Source organism: Phaseolus vulgaris, chromosome 5 (assembly GCF_051622355.1).
Source record: "Phaseolus vulgaris cultivar YP4 chromosome 5, ASM5162235v1, whole genome shotgun sequence".
Lineage (NCBI taxonomy): Eukaryota > Viridiplantae > Streptophyta > Magnoliopsida > Fabales > Fabaceae > Phaseolus > Phaseolus vulgaris.
This window is the reverse complement of record NC_143502.1, coordinates 8,100,867-8,120,862: the sequence shown is the minus strand read 5'-3', so window position 1 is coordinate 8,120,862 and position 19,996 is coordinate 8,100,867. Positions and strand designations below refer to the sequence as shown.

General features: G+C 35.8%; 1 protein-coding gene and 1 pseudogene across 2 annotated transcripts; one reads left to right on the top strand and one right to left on the bottom strand.

Annotated features, from left to right (window-relative positions):
• Positions 1 to 12,513: 12,513 nt before the first annotated feature.
• Positions 12,514 to 14,918, bottom strand: LOC137835067 (1-aminocyclopropane-1-carboxylate oxidase homolog 1). Of its 2 annotated transcripts, none has more exons than XR_016521023.1 (3): positions 14,269 to 14,894; positions 13,553 to 13,662; positions 12,514 to 12,974 (listed from the first exon to the last, which is right to left on the bottom strand). XR_016521023.1 is itself a non-coding variant. In XM_068643405.2 (3 exons), the coding sequence occupies exons 1-3, from the start codon at positions 14,796 to 14,798 to the stop codon at positions 12,723 to 12,725; spliced, it is 1,104 nt and encodes a 367-aa protein (XP_068499506.2). In that variant the 5' UTR covers positions 14,799 to 14,918; the 3' UTR covers positions 12,514 to 12,722. The 2 variants fall into 2 exon arrangements, 1 of the variants encoding a protein (XP_068499506.2); XM_068643405.2 differs by having other exon boundaries at positions 13,553 to 13,874; positions 14,269 to 14,918.
• Positions 14,919 to 18,583: 3,665 nt separating this feature from the next.
• Positions 18,584 to 19,720, top strand: LOC150027460 (serine/threonine-protein phosphatase 7 long form homolog; annotated as a pseudogene).
• The last annotated feature ends 276 nt before the right edge of the window (positions 19,721 to 19,996 follow it).

The window sequence follows — 19,996 nt, the reverse complement described above, 5'->3', positions numbered from 1 at the left end:
TTTTAATTGGTGTATTTCGATATTGGATACGTATCACACGCAGAAATTTTTTTATATTTGACAACTTTAAGATAGTTTTAACACAACTAATAATTTTTTTAAAAAAATTTATAACTTATTATATAAATTTTTATTCAAAATATCTGTATCCGTGTTACATACCAGCACATCATATCCAAAACTTCACTTGGAATCTCATGCTTAATGACCTGAAAGAATCCCCATTTTTCACGTGCACAACTAAGTTTTTCTGCAACATCATCTCCAAAATACGATCATCATAGATGGATGCCTATGAGGTAATTTGAAGTTGGTTCACTGGTTGAGCCATCACTGAGATTAGAGGATATGTTTGGATAAATTTTTCTATAACAACTTTAAATTTTAATTATGATTTATCTTTTTCTTATAAGCTGAGATAGTTTTGTATAGTTCCATATACTCTTTGAGTCAACATAATTTGGTGTAAACTGTGGGTTTCAATGTAGAACATGTACATAAAACATATCACCAGTTATGTCTTAAAACAACAAGTCCCAAAATAACAAGACAAGTGACACTACAAAATTCCAGTATGAGAATAAGATAATAAGATCCTTAGTCTCAGTGAGCTTCATAAATGTTTCAATTTCTAATGCATTTTATTACAGTAAATGAAGATGAATATTCCTTGTCTGATGTGATGCTTTAATGTAGCGTACGTAATCGCACGTAATCGTAATGAAGAAAGAGAGGTTTTGATGAACCCTAATTGTAGAGAAAAATAAATATAAAAGAAACTTTTATTCACTTGTATATTAGAGAGTAAAATACATGGTGTATATATAAGAAAAAGATTAAGACCTAGCTGAAACAGAAAAGGAAAGTTGGGCCAAACAAACAAAGCCCAATAATTTAAAATAGAAAATTAAATATATTAACACCCCCCCTCAAGCTAGGGAGTAGATATTTGTCAGGCCCAGCTTGGATTTGAGAGTAGAGAATTGTGCGGAAGCAAGGGGCTTGGTGAATGTCAGCAACTTGCATTGCAGAAGTAATGAGTAGTAGTTTGAGGAGACCAGAGTTAAGTTTTTCACGAACTAGATGGCAATCAATTTCGATGTGCTTGGTTCGTTCATGAAAAACTTGATTGGAAGCTATTTGAAGGGCAGATTTGTTGTCACAGTACAGGGTTGCAGGTTGGGAGAGAGGAAGATGTAAATCCTGAAGGAGGTAAGACAACCATTGTAACTCACATGTGGTGGTGGCAAGGGCTCTATACTCGGCTTCAGAGGAGCTGCGGGAGATAGTTGGCTGCTTCTTTGATTTCCATGATATTAGGGAGTCTCCTAAGTAGATGGAATATCTAGTGACAGATTTGCGTGTGGTAGGACATGTTGCCCAGTCAGAGTCACTAAAACCACAGAGGTGAAGTGAACTAGTGTGAGAAAAATATAGTCCTTCACCAGGGGTGCCCTTGAGGTAACGTAAAAGACGTGAGACAACTTGCTGATGATGACTTGTGGGTGGAGATATGAATTGGCTTAAATTGTGGACAGCGAAGGGATGTCTGGTCGCGTGTTGGTTAAGTAAATTAGACGTCCAAGGAGTCTTCTGTATTGGGAAGTGGCATCAGTATCGAGAGGTGAGCCTTGGTCGGGAGAGAGACGGGAGGTGTGAGTCATAGGAGTGGCCACAGGTGCAGAGTCAAGCATGCCAGTTTCTTGAAGGAGATCAAGAGTATACTTGCGTTGACTTAAATGAAGACCAGTACTGTTGCGAGCAATTTCCAGTCCCAAAAAGTAAGTGAGATTATCTAAATTTTTTTATCTTGAAGTGATGGTGAAGGGATGCAGTAATTGTATTGATTTCCTCTGTGTCATCACCAGTTAAGACTAAGTCATCAACATAAACAAGAATAACAGTGAGTTTATCATTATTATATTTAAGAAAAAGATAGTGATCAACAACAGAAATAGAGTAATTATTTGATAAAAGAAAAGTAGGAAGTTTGGAGTACCATTGGCGACCAGCTTGACGAAGGCCATACAAAGACCGTTGAAGCTTGCAAACATGCTTGGGAGAAGGAAGAGAGAGGCCAGGTGGGGGGGTCATGTATACCTCTTCATGGAGATCACCATGAAGAAATGCATTATTGACATCAAGTTGTTTTCAAATCCAATTTTTGGTAGTGGCAATAGCAAGGAGAAGGCAGAGGGTAGTGAGTTTAGCAACAGGTGCAAAAGTGTCTAAGAAATCAAGTCCTTCAAGTTGGGTGAACCCTTTGGCAACAACTCTAGCTTAGTGGCGCTCAACAGTGCCATCAGAATGGTATTTGATTTTATATACCCATTTACAACCAATAGTTTTCTTTCTTGGAGGGAGAGGGGTAAGTTGCCAAGTATTGTTAGCAGCAAGAGCTTGAAGCTCATCTTGCATGGCAGATTGCCAATAAGCATGTTTGGACGCTTCGTTATATGTCCGAGGTTCAGGATGAGAATTGATAGAGGAAATAACATTTCTAAAATTGGAAGATAAGGAATTGTAAGACAAGTAATTATGAATAGGATATCTACTACTTACAGTGTTGGTTGCAGTGTGGAAATCTGCAAGATAGGCAGGTTGTCAGTGAAGATGAGCTGATCTTCTGGGAAATGGGGGTGAGATTCTTCCTGGAGATGTAGGCGGTGATAATTCTGATGGAGGTGCAATGTTGGATGCAGGAGCAGACGCACTATTTGTTGGAAGATCATAGGATAATGAGGCTGGTGGAGGGACAGTATTGGGTGCAGGAGTACATGGCTCGACAGGAGGTGCAGTATCAGAAAAAAAAAATCAAAAGCTGAATTATATGCATTAGAAATAGGGAGAGATAAAGTGTTAGGGTCCTTAGGCAAGCCACTGTCCAATTTATATGGAAAGTGGTTTTCATGAAAGATTACATGTCTTGATATCTCTATGCTATGAAACTTTAAATTTAAGATAATATAACCTTTTGTATTTTGCGGGAAGCCAAGAAAAATACCTTTGATAGATCTATCATCTAATTTTTTCCTATGTGCAGTAATGGTACTAGCATAACAGAGACAACCAAACACTTTTAGAAAGGAAATGTCATATGGTTTTCCAAACAACTTTTCATGAGGAGTGATGTTATTAAGTAATGGAGTAGGAATAACATTTATTATGAAAACAACATGATTTACAGCAAATTCCCAAAAAATAGGAGGAAGATTTGCTTGAAAAAGTAAAGCTCGGGTTACATTTAGTATGTGTTGATGTTTACGTTCGACAATGCCATTATGTTGTGGTGTTTCAACACAAGATTTTTGATGTATAATTCCCTTTGAAGCATAAAAATTTGACATAGCAAACTCAACATCATTGTCAGTACGAATCGTTTTGATATTAGTTTTGAAATGATTTTGAACGAAAACAGTGAAGTTAATGATGTGCTGACGCACTTCAGATTTGTTATGCAGCAGAATAACCCAAGTATAACGCGAGTAATCATCAACAATAGTAAAGAAATAATGAAAACCTTGCACAGAAATTATGGAACATGGTCCCCAAATATCAAAGTGTACAAGATAAAAAATAGCAGAGGTAACAGTATTACTTAAAGTGAAAGGAAGTTTTCTCTGTTTTGCACGACTACAAGTGTCACATACATGATGAGTATCAACAGTAATAAAAGAGTATTGTTTGCTTAAGACATGTAATCTTTCATGTGAAGGGTGTCCTAGTCTATAATGCCATAGTGTTTTGTTTGTGATATTAAAATTAATAAAAGGAGCAAAACAATGCGGTTTAGAACGACTAGAAGCAGGCAAGGTAGTGACAAGGTACAAGCCAGCGGTGGCTTTAACTGTACCAATCCTCTCTTGGGTGAGATTGTCTTGTATAATGCAATGGGTTGAAGTGAAAGTTAAAGTGCATTTAAGTTGGTGTGTGAGTTTAGAAACATATATTAAGTTTAATTGAAAATGAGGCACGTATAACACATCAAACAAATAAAACTTATCAGAAAAACGTACTAAACCAGAATATGTAGCATAAACAGTTTGGCCATTTGCAAAACTAATTAAGACAGGTTTAATTTTAGTATAAGTAGTAAAAATGTTCAAATTTTGACAAACATGATCAGTGGCACCAGAATCAATAATCCAAGATTCTTTTATAGAAGATAGTGAAGAGAGAAACTTACCTGTTGAAGAATGCTCAGTATTGGGGATTTCATTCGTAGAGATGGTGCCGACTTGATTAATTTGACTGTGAGGGGCATGATCCTCAAGGTTTTGCTGACGCAAAATGTTGGTAAGGAATTGGCACTGTTGTAATCTAAGTTGAATCCTCTTTACATCCTGTTCTTTAGGAAAAAGCTCAGAAAAAGTGTTAGTAGTAATCATATTATTGGCTTGGGATGTCCAATTGGTGAATTTGTAGCCAGGAGGGAACCCATGCTTTTTATAACAGGTGTCGACAGTGTAGCCAAGACGATTACAAAAAGTGCAGACTTTTCTAGTAAAAGAAAACTTTGAGGTTTTAACATTACCAGAACGAAAACCCACTTTGCGAAAACAAACAACCTCATTATGACCATATTTACCACAAAAATTGCATGTAATAGTGTGACTACTATTAAGACTATGAAGACTAGGGTTTTCATTAAACATTTCCTAAAAGATTTTTAAAACCAATCAAGATTTTGAAAGAGAACAGAAAAAAATAACCAAGAACAACAAAGAGGGAAATAAAAATCAGAGAGAAGCGCAGCAGAACTCTTCATTCGAAGAGCTCTGATACCATATTACGAAGTAGACTTTAAGCTTAACTCAACCCCATAAAACCGGCTCATGAGGTTGAGGTTTGCACCCACTTATATACAATGAAAGGCTCTAATTTCTAGTTGATGTGGGATCTCCATCACACTCCCATCACGCCGAGAGTGATAGATAGAAGCTCGTGCGTGGGATAGTATAGGATAGGATCGAAATGACTCTGATACCATGTTAAGAAATGGGTTTTAAGCCTAACTCAACCTCATAAAACCGGCTCAATGAGGTGAGGTTTGCACCCATTTATATACTATGAAAGACTCTAATCTCTAGTCGATGTGAGATCTCCAACACACCCCCCTCACACCGAGGCTACCAACTCGTGCGTGGAGATATATGTTATGGGTGGTCCGATAACGGCCCGATAGCGGGTGGCCTGCTAAACCCAACAAATACTCGTTAGGATAGCCTCGAAAATGGCTCTGATACCATATTACAGTAAATGAAGATCAATATTCCTTGTCTGATGTGATGCTTTAATTCTTTTATAGGTCCATAGAGTTTCCCTAGTGATCTAAGACCTTCACTGAAAAAGCATGCAACAGATATTCTTGGACCTGTCACATTTGCCACTACTCTATGTTCTACACTCTTGAACTTGTCATTTGTTATAAGCTGCACTTAAGAAGAAAAAAATAATAATGTCACACTCATTTAAATTCATGTACGTATCATAAGAACTTGTCAAGTTTCAGGGTTTTGCTTTTTCCCTAGTAAAAATATTATTACAAATTTACTATCTTTCAAAATTTCTCAATTTTCTCAGATAACTTACATTTCAATAAAAGATTATTTCTTCTTCTATTTTTAACGGTTATAATTTGGAACAATTCAATGTTGAGTTATCAACATATGAGGACTCTCGTGATACAACTATATGGCCCATGACTTTTCTAACATTTTCTATAAAAGTTTGCTAGAAATAAATTTTTTTTGCTGATTTTGGTTTTTGTGAATTTTAAAATTTCACTTGCAAGAAAAGTATCATGAAATATGAAATATTTTAGTAGCTTGGAAGGTAGAATAAAAGAAAAGGGTAAATTATACTAATTACTTATCTTAGTTTCTTTTACTACTATACTAACTCCATTGGTTGTTTGAAGAACATTACACTCTGAATAATCTAACAGATATTGAAAAAGTTTATGTAATTTTTGACAAAAACTTCTGGAGTAATTAGTGTAATTTACTCTAACAATAAAGAACTTGCCTGAAGAAAATCACCAATCTTAACTACAACAGCCCCAAGTTTTGGGGCTATATCAATCCATGTGTTCTGGTAAAGAACTTGAAGACCACCAATATGATTGCATTGGTATTGCTTTTGAAGCTATTAACATGTTTTCTAAAAAGGTTAGATGAGGTAATGCGGCTTACAAAGTTGATATTCATAAAGCCTTTGACACTTTGAGTTGGAAGTTTTTATTATTAGTTTTGACACCTTTTGTTTTCACCCCTTGATTGCCGGTTGGATTCATACAATTCTCCTTTCAACTATGTTTTCTATCAGAATAAATGGCAGTTTGGTGAGTTTTTTTCCCTTGTAGTAGAGATGCAGTTTGGTGGGTCTCCTTTACTTTTTTTGTCTTGGAGAGGAAGTTCTTGGTAGAGGTATCTCTACACTTGTGAATGATAAGAAAATTCTACATATGGCTAGTCCGTAAGGTTATCTCACTTCCTCTCATATTTTGTATGTTGATGATATATTTGTTTTCTGTAGGGGGATAATAAGTCTCTTAGAAATTTGAGTATTTTTCTTAAAACATATGATGATTTTTCTGTTCAATATGTTAATAATTCTAAGAGTAGTTTTTTCACCATGGATAATTCTACAAGATTTGTCACCAAAATTCAACGTATTCTTTCTTATAGTCATGATTGTTTGCCTTTCAATTATTTTGGAGTGTCTGTCTTTGTTGATGCTCCAAAGTGTCGATTTCTTCAACCTTTGGATGATAAAGTCATATGGAAGCTAGCATCTTGGAAAGGTAAATCTCTTAGCATGATGGGCCAGATTCAGTTGGTCAATATGATGTTACTGAATTTCTAGCTTATAGCTTTAATATGTATAAATGGTTTGTTTCACTTCTTAAGCAAGTTGAGTAGTGGTGTCAAAATTTTATTTGGATTGATGATATTCTGAAAAAGGCATAGTTACCGTTAATTGGGATACGATTTGTTCTCCTCTTGAGAATGAAGGTTTGAAGATTAGTAATCTTCGTCATGAAAATAATGCATATCTTCTTAAGCTTGCTTGGAACTTTGCTTATAGCAACAGACCTTGGTCTTTTCTCCTGAAAGTTAGGGTTCTTAAATCAAAATACGAGTTTAGAATAGTTTATAGATCCTCTTCTCTTTAGCCTGGAATTAGGCAGTTTTATTCTACTATACTTGATTATACTTCTTGGATTATTGCTATAGATACTTTTATTCATTTCTGGAATGATAAATGGTGTTCTTCTAATTCTTTAACAAATATTGAAGGGTTATCTGATGGTGTTAACATTCCAGATACAGTCTCTAAGTTTTGGATAGATTGTGATTTGAATATTCCATTGTCTTTACAGCAGATGCCTCATTTTTTAATCATATAATGGTTAGGGAGGAACAGGATATTCCTAATTGGATTATAGATGAGTTTGGTTATTTCACTCTTAAATAGGTTATGATTTTTTTCTTGGAACCAGGAGTTCCCTGTGGTTGGGGTAAATTCATTTGGTTTTCATCTATTCCACCTTCCAAAACTCTAGTACTATAGAATTTTTTTCATGGGTGACTTCCTACAGATCAGCATGTTCAGAATAAAAGTTTGCATTTATGTTCTATGTGTACGCTTTGTGAAAAGCACGAAGAATCTATTCAACATTTATTTTTTGAATGTTCTAACGCTTTTCATATTTGGAGTTGAGTTCGAAAGTTTTTTTTACTTCTCATTTCTCTAATAAGGATTATCTTCTTTCTTTTATTAAGAATGATGGTAGTCCTTTGGTTAAATTGATTAAGCTTGCTGTGATAAAATTTTCTATTTGGATGATATGGCGTATGAGGAATTAAGCTAAATTTTAGGATAAAATTGATGTTTCTTGGGCTATTTCGATAACTAAAGATTTAACTTGTCTAGTGGGAAATTCGTCTAAAGCTTCAATGAAGAATGATATGTTGGATTTCAACGTGATTAAGATTTTTGGTCTTAATACTCGTACTGGTAAAGTTCTTCGTCCTCTTCCTATTAGATGAGAGGCTGGGTTAAAATTAACACTGATGGGGCTCAAGAGGAAATCCTGGTCTTGCTACTTATGGAGGTATTTTTTGTGCGAGTATGAGGGAGTTTATTGGTGCTTTCTCTACGTTTCTTAAAGTTCAAACTGCTATGGTTGCTGAGTTTTATGGAGTTATACATGCTATGGAGGAAGCTCAAAAGATAAGGTTTACTAATGTCTGGCTTGAATGTGATTCTACTTGGTTTGTGCTGCATTTACTGCTAGAACTAATGTTCTGTGGATGCTTGATAATCGATGGAATACTTGTCTTAATTATTGTGGGAAAATCGGGTTTAGGGTTATTCATATTTTTCATGAAGGGAAAATCAGGTTTAAAGTTACTCATATTTTATCTGAAGGGAATGTGTGTGTCGATAAGTTGGATAATTTAGGATTTATTCATAGAGAATCGTTCCATTGGTATAATAGGCTTCCATCTAGCCTGTTTTTAGAATTCTTTATGAATAGGTATAGTCTACCTATGTATCGTTTTTGTTAACATATGAGTTTTTGTCTAGTCCCTCCATATTTTTTTGTATTTTCTTTATTTTTTCTTTTTTTAATATTTTTTCATGTGATGACAAATGATTGTTGTTACTTGAGGTATTAGCCTAGCTGAGATGTCAAGTTGCATAGTGATACTTAACATGAAAGCTTTTATATATAAAAAAATAATGTAATTTTATTCTATAGTTTAGAGATTACATTTTGCCTCTATTCTTAATTGTGATATTATAAAGGCTCCTTTTAGTTATTTGGGGATAACAGTAGGCAGGAACCATAAGAGGTGTGTTTTTTGGGAAGGGGTGCTCGATAAGTTACGAAGTAGGTTAAGCTCTTGGAAAGGGAAATCCCTCGGCTGGCAGATTATGCCTTATCAAATTGGTGCTTACATCCTTACCGTTATTTTATGTCTCCTTATTTTGTATGCCAACTAATGTTGTGAAGAAAGTGAAAAGGATACAAAAGAGTTTTTTTTGGAATTGGGGCTCAAAGAACAGGAAAATTGCTTGGGTGGCGTGGGATAAGGTGTGTGAGTTGAAAGACAAAGGTGGATTAGGGGTTATTGATATAAGAAAATTTAACTTGGCTCTTATGGGGAAATGGATTTGGAGACTTAAGTATGAAAAGAAAGGTTTATGGAAGGATATTCTAGACTTTAAGTATGGTGGGTGAAAGGGGTTAAGGTCCCAAATTCATAATTGTAAGAAATCGCTATTTGGAGGGACATTAGAAAAGTTTGGAATTTAGAGGAGTGGGGTAATGACTTTGAAGACATAGGTTGGTGTGAAGTAGGGGATGGAAAAGAAATTAGGTTCTGTGAGGATAAATGGGTGGACAATGTTTCTTTAATGCATAAGTTCCCTAGACTTTTCTCGTTATCTTTAGATAGTGATCGCACTATATCACAAGTTGGGGTTTGGAACAATAATAGTTGTTCGTGGAAGTTGAGTTGGAGAAGGAATCTCTTTGTATTGGAATCTAGTCTGGCTGATCTTTTATTACAAGTATTGGATAACAAGAGGTTAATAAGAGAGGGTGAAAATACGATTGATAAATGGCTTTGGAGGGATGTAGAATCTACAGACTTCTCTGTGAAGGCAGCCTATAATATTCTCTTGGGGGAGGAGTCTAAAGTGATTGGGGACCCCTTCGCGGAGTTCAGGACGTTAAAGATAGTACCAACGTTACAATTTACGGCTTGGAGGGTGTTATGTAATGCGATAGCCACTAAGGACAATCTCTTGTGAGGTGGTATACCTATGGTGTGTGCTCGGTGTCCTTTTTGTGGTGTGGAGGAAGAGACGGTAAGGCATCTATTTTTTGAGTGTAGGGTCTCTTGAAGAATTTGGGGAATGTGTCTTGAGTGGTTGGGGTCTTCTTTGGCTTTAGATTGTGATGGACAAATGTCTTTTAAGATGTTTAAACCTATAGGTTTGAAACATGCTATTATTAGGTGTTTGGGGGTATTTGGGTAGGTATTTTAAGTGAATTTTGGAATCATAAGAATATGGTTGTTTTTTAGAATGGGTGTGTAGACCTAGTAGAGGTTTTTACTATGATACAAAGGAAGACTTGGTCTTGAGTCACAGTAAAGGAAAGTTTGGCAGATTTTTCTTACTCAGACTGGTGTTTGGAACCTCAATGTTGTATGAGGTATTTGAAAGATTCATATTTGGTGTTTCTTGTTTAATGTTTTTATCCAGGTTTGGAAGGTATGGTGTGTTTGTGCAGGTTTTCTTGGTTTTTTTCTACCTGGCAGGGTCGGGTTGATGATTTTGTTCTTGGGCTGCGGTAAAGGAAAGTGTATTTGATTTATGATTTTCGGTCTGGTGTTCGAATCTTTATGGTGTATGAGCTTTGAGAGATTGATATGTAGTGTTTATGGTTACTGATCTGTCAAGATTGGGAAGTTGTTGTGTTCTTTTTGTAGGTTATTTATGGTTTATGTATCCTCCTTGCAAGATCAGTTTGTTTATATTGGCACTTGGTTATTTGGCGCACTTCAGCCTACTGCAAAGATCTTGCTTAGTTGTTGGATGTTATGTCCTGTATTGAGGGTGTGATATCTTTCGTGGGTTATTTCTAGTTTACGTTTCCTTCTTGCAGGATCGGTTTGTCGAGTTTGGCACTTGGTTATTGTACCGACCAGTCCTCGAACATCGTTGACTGCTAGTAATGGTGGGCCAGTAAGTTGGGTCCCACAAGCGGCATGAGCCGGTGTCTCACAAGCGGCACGAGCCAGGGTGCCGACTAGTAGTCGGATATCGATCACCAGGGTGTGCCGATGTGTCCTCAGCAACAGAGTGAGGCCAATGTGACATCGGCATCGGCGACTCAAACAACTGATTTGGACCACGAAAGGTGGGTCCCAGAAGACACATCAGTTATCAGTAATACCATCCAGAGTAGGGGGAAGCCTAAGCCACAAGGTGCCCATGCATGTGGTGTGGATGGCGCCATTGGGCGCAGCACGAGTAAAGAGCCTTGGAAGTCACGAATGCCCGTTAGGGTTAGGGTTTCCAAGGGAGGCTGCATGTATGGCACGTGATAATCAAGGCACCCCCAGAACGGATGGCCCCAGAGATTAGGTGCACAAGTAGGTAACCAGGTGGTCATTCTGTTAGAGGTTGCACTCCAGTAAGGGAGCCTTACGCGCTAGATTGCCCTAAGATTGGGTAATAGCGGCGCAAGGGCATTCCTCCAGAAACCCTAAATGCGGGTAACGAAAACAACGAAAACCCTAGACTATATAAAGGGTAGTAAGAAAACCCACAAGGTACGCAGTTCTTGAGACTAAAACTATTACACACATTCTGTTTCTTTGCCCCAGTATTGACTTGAGCGTCGGAGTGCAAACAGCCTCTAGGGCGCCCCTTTGTCTTTGCAGGTATAGAGTGTTTCGATCAAAGGAATGCACGAACCAAGGCAGAGAGAATCGAGCGTGGGATCGTCGTTAGAGGCACGAGGGCAATCGAGTCAACCGACAAGAATAGTTATGTGGCACACTTCAGCCTGCTGGCAAACATCTTGTTTAGTTGTTGGATGTATGTCCTGTATTGAGGATGTGATCTCTTTGGTGGGTTGTTCTAATTGTATTTGTTAGGTTTCTATATCTTGATCTGGTATATTATTTTGATTATTGTAGTGTAGTATATGTTGGATCCTTAGTTGGTTGGGTACTAGAAAGCTTGTTTTGGATTTTTTGTATAAGGGTTGAGACACCCCTAAAATATCTCATTTTATTTTATTTATTCTTTACCGATAAAAGAAAAATGTATCAAGATGTCTGAATATGAATCGTGTTAGTATCCTGTTACATACCATTACATCATATCCAAAAATTGAGTTGGAATGTCATACTTTATGACCTGAAAGAATCCCCATTTTTCACGTGCACATCTAAGTTTTTATGCAACACCACCTCAAACAATAGGATCATCATGGATGGATGCCTATGAGGTAATTTGGATTTAGTTCACTGGTTGAGCCATCACTGAGATTAGAGGGCTCTTGATAAAGATATGTCTCGATAAATTTTCTATAACTTTAAAAAAGTAACATTGACTTTTGCCTAAATTAAAATTAACTTATGTACATATTAATTTGTAAAATTATCTTACGTGATTTCTTTAAATTTTTATTTTTTAACTTACAAGTAAATTTAATTTAAATTTTATTCTTTTTTATATAAATACTATAAAGAAACTCGTCAAAATGTGCTAAAACATGCTTGGATTGAGGCTACCTGTGCATAAATTCTGTAATCAACTATGCAAGCTTCAAGATGGAGGAGTAAGCGAAAATGGTTTTATTTGAATTTCAGTTTTTCATTTAGGGCGAATAAACTAAGACGTTCCCATTTTCATTCTCTGGATTCTATGCACATAAGACATCTAAAGAAGAGCAATTATGAAAAGTCACAAAATCATGAGTGTTGGTATGAAAGTTCATACAGTTTTATAAATTCTAATAAATTTTAATTATGATTTCTCTTTCTCTTATGAGCCAAAATAACAAGACAAGTGACACTACAGAATTACAGTCCTTGAATAAGATAATAAGATTCTTAATCTTATTGAGCTTCATAAATGTTTCAATTTCTAAGGCATTTATTGTGCTAATTTAGCCACATCAATCCCACTCAAATCCTGAAATAATGAAGAGCAGAGGTCCCATCAAGGCCTTTTTCATTGAAGTAGCGCACATATTCCTCAACAGTGGTTTCTCTGTATTTGGGAGGATTGTCTTCTGATAACAACTCTTTTATAGGTCCATAGAGTTTCCCTGATGATTTAAGACCTTCGCTGAAAAAGCATGCAACAGATATTCTTGGACCTGTCACATTTGCCACTACTCTATGTTCTACACTCCTGAATCTGTCATTTGTTATAAGCTGCACTTCAAGAAAACAAAAAACAATAATGTGTCACACTCATTTAAATTCATGTATGTATCATAAGAACTTGTCAAGTGTATCAGGCTTTTGCTTTTTCCCCAGTAAAATTATTATTACAAATTTACTATCTTTCAGAATTTCTCCATTTTCTTTATAACTGACATTTCAATAAAAGATTAATCTTCTTCTACTTTACAATTCAATGTTGAGTTATCAACATATAAGGACTCTCATGATACAGCTATATTGGCCATGACTTTTCTAACATATTTTCTATAAAAGTTTGCTAGAAATAAGTCTTTTTTGCTGATTTATTTTTGTGAATTTTAAAATTTCACTTGCAAGAAAAGTATAATGAAATATTTTAGTAGCTTTGAAGGCAGAATAAAAGAAAAGGGTAAACTATACTAATTACTTATCTTAGTTTCTTTTAGTACTATACTAACTCCATTGGTTGTTTGAAGAACATTACACTGAGTTCTCCAATAATGTAACAGATAAGGAAAAGTTTAACTAATTTTTCACAAAACTTCAGGAGTAATTAGTGTAATTTACTCTAACAATAGAGAACTTGCCTGAAGAAGATCACCAATGTTAACTACAAGAGCCCCAGGTTCTGGGGCTATATCAATCCATGTGTTCTGGTAAACAACCTGAAGACCACCAATATGATCCTGGAGGAGCACTGTGAGGAAACAATTATCAGAATGCTTGGTGGTTCCCAGTGTTAATTCTGGTTCAGGGCAGGCAGGGTAGTAATGGCAAAGAGAAATAAGCCCTTTAGCACAATCCATGTCTTTTAAATGGTTTGGATGCAGCCCTAGAGATTCTGATAGTAATTCAAATAGTGCAATTCCAAGTTTCATCACACATGTCCCATATTCCAGAAGTATATCCCTATAAGATGTAATCAGTTAGCAATTAATTAAATGACTTATGGTTGAAATGGAAAGTTTAACTTGAGATTTTCTTCCTCTTTGTATCTTTGTTCATAACAATTTATGCCTTTGTTCATAACAATTCATAGCCTACTGTGCTACTTGAAGGTTGAATCTTATTCAGGAACATTCCACACCCTTTATGAATATTAACTTCATATGAGTATAAACTTATAAAGCTAAATATGACCTCAACTTTCATCCTATAAATTATCTTAAAATAATCAAAAAGTACAACCATCTTGCCTTATTGTATGAAAACCTTCATAATATCAATGCATTTTAATTGAATTGCTTAACATACTTGATCTAAGTGGCATAAAACTCAAGGCACTGTACATACAAAAACTTACCTGCATACTACTGGCAAGTCTTGAGGTTTGGGAGGATTAGGAGCCAGATAACAAAAGAAAGTGTCCCTCCAATTGAGTGCTGGTGAAGAGTAGATATCAAAATTGCTATTATACAAAAAAGGTTTCATCTGGTCCCGGGTATATAGATCCTTTTTCACTTCAGTATCTTGTTCATAAAACCTGCACACCCCATCTTTCAAGTCCTCTAGAACAGTCACAGGGATGCCATGGTTGACCACTTGAAAAAAGCCCCATTTCTCAGATGCTTCCCTTATTCTGTCAATAACTCCTTGGCGTAAACTTGGATCCTTGTCAACTTCTGCAAGGTCTATAACAGGAATATTGTCTGCTTCTCCGCCTGAAGTTGAGACCTTCACATGTTCATCAGGTGGATGATGAAAAATTCTTGGGATTTTTGTGATCCCTTGATCAACAAGGCCTTTAACACCTGCTTTTGTGTCATCAAATTCTTTGAGTTCACGCACCCTCTCAGTGTTTACTTTCTCAGAGACTGAAACTCCAAACCCCATATTGCTTCCTTGTGCTGATTTTGGTACTGCTAGGGGAAGAGAGAAACACTTGGTTTAGGTAGCTTGGAGACTTTTTTTTTTTCCTCAAATAACACTAACATTAAATCCCCTACTAGCACTCTTTTCTTTTTATTTTCCCAACTACCACCACTCTTTTATTTTTTCAACTAGCACTCAATTGGTGAGAATTCGGTTTTTAGGAAAATGAATTCTTACCATCATTTCTATTTGCGGAAAAAATTTCCTCTTAGAATTTTGTTTTCGAGAACTGAATTCTAAAAGTATTTTTTTATGATAATGAACACAAGCATAAAATAATCGTTCAGAGGATTATCAAAATCCAGTTTGTGAAAAATATAATTTCGACTTTGGCATATAAATGTTCATCTAAAATTAATTATACGGTAACTGAATGTTCTTTGAAATTCATTACTATGGGCCAAATTTTTTGTTACAACTTTTTATTTTTATTTCTTATTTCTGGTATTGTAGTGAAAAAGATTTTGGTTTTCCAGTGGATGCTCAAAATCCGGTATCCAATTTTCGACTTTGGCGTATGAATGTTCAACCAAAATTAATTGTGCAATAAATGAATTTGGGGATGGAGTTTTTAGAATTTTTTATTTCTTTGTCTGGAGTGAATGGAAAAGAAAAAATAAATAAATTTAAGAAAAAATAAAATAAAATAAAATAATTTTTTAAATTTTCATAAGTAAAAAATGTTTTGAAAATTTTAATTAAAAATGGAGAGAATAAATTTTAAATATTTATAAAATTGTAGTGAATTTAAATATTCATGTGTCCCTCTACGACTAGGCCTCATCCAGGCCTAAAATGTAAGCACTATGTATGAATGCCAGTAAAAAAAACTAATTAAGGGGCATTTTAGAAACACGAAGAGTTCTTATAAGTACAATTGGATCACGAAATTTTTTCCATTCAATTCATAAATAATATACTAAGTGAAAGGAATTAATCCAACAGGGGTTTACAAAATCCTATGGGTTCATACATCATTATCGGTTCGTATAAAGGAATTCAATGGAAAACCATTATTACATCACCTACATATCCCCATATGCACAATTAAAAAGAATCCTATATTGAATAGTGTATAATAAATATGTCAGAACTTGCTTTGACAATTGATGTCATTTCTTATCAACACTATTACCTACACATACACGAAACATCAAACCAATAGCCACATGTTTATAAATATCACAAAATGATTTCGTCAAGTATCATGGCTTTGGTGCATTGCAACGGTAAAATCATCACTAATGAGCTTCACTCGACCATCTTTGTCAATCAATCAACTGCTTCAGTTGAGGTTTATCAATTCATGCCCCTATCTGTTCTTAGAAACCTCATTCTACATTTGTTTGTCCCAGATTATGGCAAGTCATATTATGTTGATTTATTTTATTAATGTCTAGTGTATATGAATGAAATTAGGAATTCATATCGATGTGTCCATATTGAAGATGATGACGACATATAATGTGACGTTGGTTTTGGAAAAAGATATGAACCTTGTGCAAGGTTTGAACTTATGGCATTTACCCAGCAACATGATGATTTAGGGAATCATTTTACTTCCAAAACGTCGCAGGACATTGAAAAAAAATTGAACGACTCTTTAAGGATCAAGTGAGTGTATGTTCCTCGTTGTTACCTTCTTCATCGTTTGTGCTTTTGTTTTATTATGATTTAGTGTTGCATTACGATTGAGTGTTGTATGTTTCTTATTGTATGAGTTTTATTCCAACAATGATAATTTTTTAAAGCATTAATTCATTAAAACACAATCACAAAAAGTTCATACCCATTAAATGAAACGAAGGAACAACTAAACAAAAACTAAACATTAATAAGCCAAAAGCAACGTCCCACATAGAATCTGACCCCATCAACCATCCACAAGGAACCACACAAAGAACAAGGCACTATTCATCCACAATATTTTCTAATAGATTCTTGAGCAAAGTGTCAAGCCAAAAGCAACGTCCCACATTGAATCTAACCCCATCAACCATCCTCAATGAACCACACAAAGCATGAGACAATTTTCATCCAGATTATTTTTTGAGCATCCCACATATTATTTAGTAGAGTGTTAAGCCAAAAGCAACATCACATATTGAATCTGATCCCATCAACCATCCACAAGGAACCACACAAAGAATGAGGCACTGTTCACCCACATTATTTTCTAAACAATCCACAAATTCTTGAGCAAAGTGTCAAGCCAAAAGCAACGTCTCAAATTGAATCTCACCCCATCAACCTTCCTCAAGGAACCACACAAAGAACAAGGAACTGTTCACCCACATTATATTTTGAACAATCTAGAAATTCTTGAGCAGAGTGTCAAGTCAAAACCAACTTCCCACATTGAATCTAACCCCATCAATTATCCTCAAGGAACCACACAAAGAACGAGGCACTGTTCACCCACATTACTTTCTGAACAATCCACAAATTCTTGAGTAGAGTGTCAAGCCAAAAGCAACATCTCAGATTGAATCTCACCCCATCAACCATCCTCAAGGAACCACACAAAGAACGATACATTGTTCACGGACATTATTTTCTGAAAAATCCACAAATTTTTTAGTAGAGTGTCAAGCCAAAAGCAACGTCTCAGATTGAATCTCTCCCCATCAACCATCCACAAGGAACCACACGAAGAACGAGGCACTGGTCACCCACATTATTTTATGAACAATCCACAAATTCTTGAGTAGAGTGTCAACCCAAAAAACAACGTCTCAGATTGAATCTCACCCCATCAACCATCCTCAAGGAACCACACAAGGAACAAGGAACTGTTCACCCACATTATTTTCTGAACAATCCACAAATTCTTGAGTAGAGTGTCAACCCAAAAACAACGTTTCAGATTGAATCTCACCCCATCAACCATCCTGAAGGAACCACACAAAGAACAAGGAATTGTTCACCCACATTATTTTCTGAACAATCCACAGATTCTTGAGCATAGTGTCAAGCCAAAAGCAACGTCTCAAATTAAATCTCACCTCATCAACCATCCTCAATGAACTACAAAAAGAACAAGGCACTGTTCACCCACATTATTTTCTAAACAATCTACAGATTCTTAAGTAGAGTGTCAAGCCAAAAGAAACATCCCAGATTGAATCTCACTCAATCAACCATCCACAATGAACCACACAAAGCACGAGGCATTGTTCAACCAGATTATTTCCTGAACAAGTTACACATTATTGAGCTATAAATTTAACTTCGCCACATTTAACCATTCACGATATTTTAGAGATATTGCTTGTTGATACTTTCCTGACCTTTTTCTAATATAAATTAAGTTTTAGTCGAGCAGTATGTGGTCGTGGAATCAACAAAAGTGTGGGTTTTCTTACATTACTACTATGGTAAGTTCATTTAAATTATTTTCAAAAACTCATTTTTTGAGGTAACCTTTTTATGTTATATTAATTTATTTAATTGGGCAGGACCTCAATAATGATGTTATGGATTCTATTTGTCATTCAATGTCAGAGCCACATCCTTTGACAATTCCAATCTTAGAACAAGCAGGATTTGGTGAAATTGAAAAACTAAGACATTAAGTGGATCATGACTTAGTAACTTTGTTGGTTAAGAGGTGGAGACTTGAAACTCACACATTTCACCTTCCAACGGGCGAGTGTACCATTAAATTACAAGACATTTCACTTCAACTAGGTCTCGGAGTAGATGAGGCACTGATTGTTGGGCCAACAATGTTTTATTGGGAGGTAATGTGTGATACTTATCTGGGTGTCGCACCAGTGAAAAGTCAGTCACTCATTGGTTCACATGTAAAACTCAAATGGCTCATAGAAAATACGATCCCACTAGGTCAACATACAAAAAAAGAACAACTATACGCCCATTGTAGGGCGTACATACTAGGTTTGATTGGAGGGGTTTTAATGCTAGATAAAATAGGAAACAAAGTTCATCTTATGTACTTAGCATTTCTAACTAACCTACGTAGAACAAGTCGATAGTTTTGGGGTTTTGCTTGTTTGGCAGTGTTTTACAGGGAATTGTGTAGGGCAATAGATGCCACAACAACAAAAATGGGAGGACATGCATCGCTTATGCAATCATGGGCATGGTATCGCATGCCATACATCACGCCTTTTTTCTAGACAACAGCTTTTGTACCCCTAGTTTGTAAATGGAGTGGTGGCAGGGTTCTTAACTTCAGAAATATCCCTCTCACAATGATTTACTAGGTACAGGTCTACGATTGACCACATACAAGCTGATCAGATAATGGAAAAAATATTTATTTCAATTTCATTTAAAATTTTAAAATGAAATACATAAATTGAATTCATTCAAGGACTTAGAGGCATCCACATTAATATTTATTCCAATTGCACATTATATATTTTAATAAGAATGACTTACTGCAGTTTAAATGGAATCCATACAAGGACTTCGAGGCATCCACCCCCTAGAAGCATATGGGATGTTGAACTTTGGACAACATGCACTCCTATCATTTGTTTTGCAACAGTGGAATGGCTTCAGTCTACAGAGTTCGGTTGCAATTTGGATGTTTCAAGAGGTCCTAACCTCACCTAACAACTTGGATAAACTACACAAAATTGATATGCGGGAACGATCTGACGAAAATTGGCAGACTAAACATGCAAAGTGGATCAACATGTAACAACTGCCACGAACTAACGTTAATTGGTCATCCAATGCATGGACCATTGTTCCACAGTAGAGAACACATGGAATGGTACATGGCCAATTCAATATATTTCTTGTTAGTGCCACAATTATTAAACAATCTACGCACACAACAAAAACCACCTCTAGAGCCCACATTCTCAACTGCCACTAATTACAACAATGAACAACATGATCCTTATTGACATTCATTTGCAGTTGAAATAGATTATTATCAACCATAGCAAAAACCTTACCGACATTCCTTCGTAGTTGAAGAATTCAATACACCTCAACCACAACCTATAATGGACGATAGTGTAGGAAAAGTGCTAGGTGCATTAGTGAGTCCAAAAGGCATCAATAACCTATTTACCTATGCAATCCCTAAGGACATGATTCACAAGCCTTATGAAAGTGCTAGGTGCATTAGTGAGTCCAAAAGGCATCACTAACCACTCATATAGCAAAATTTGTTGTTA

Coding starts and splice junctions, on each gene's coding strand:
- LOC137835067 (XM_068643405.2), bottom strand. CDS start 14,798: ATGGGGTTTGGAGTTTCAGTCTCTGAGAAAGTAAACACTGAGAGGGTG. Junction 13,875..14,268: donor GACTTGCCAGTAGTATGCAG/GTAAGTTTTTGT, acceptor TACATCTTATAG/GGATATACTTCTGGAATATG. Junction 12,975..13,552: donor ACATTGGTGATCTTCTTCAG/GCAAGTTCTCTA, acceptor CTTGAAGTGCAG/CTTATAACAAATGACAGATT.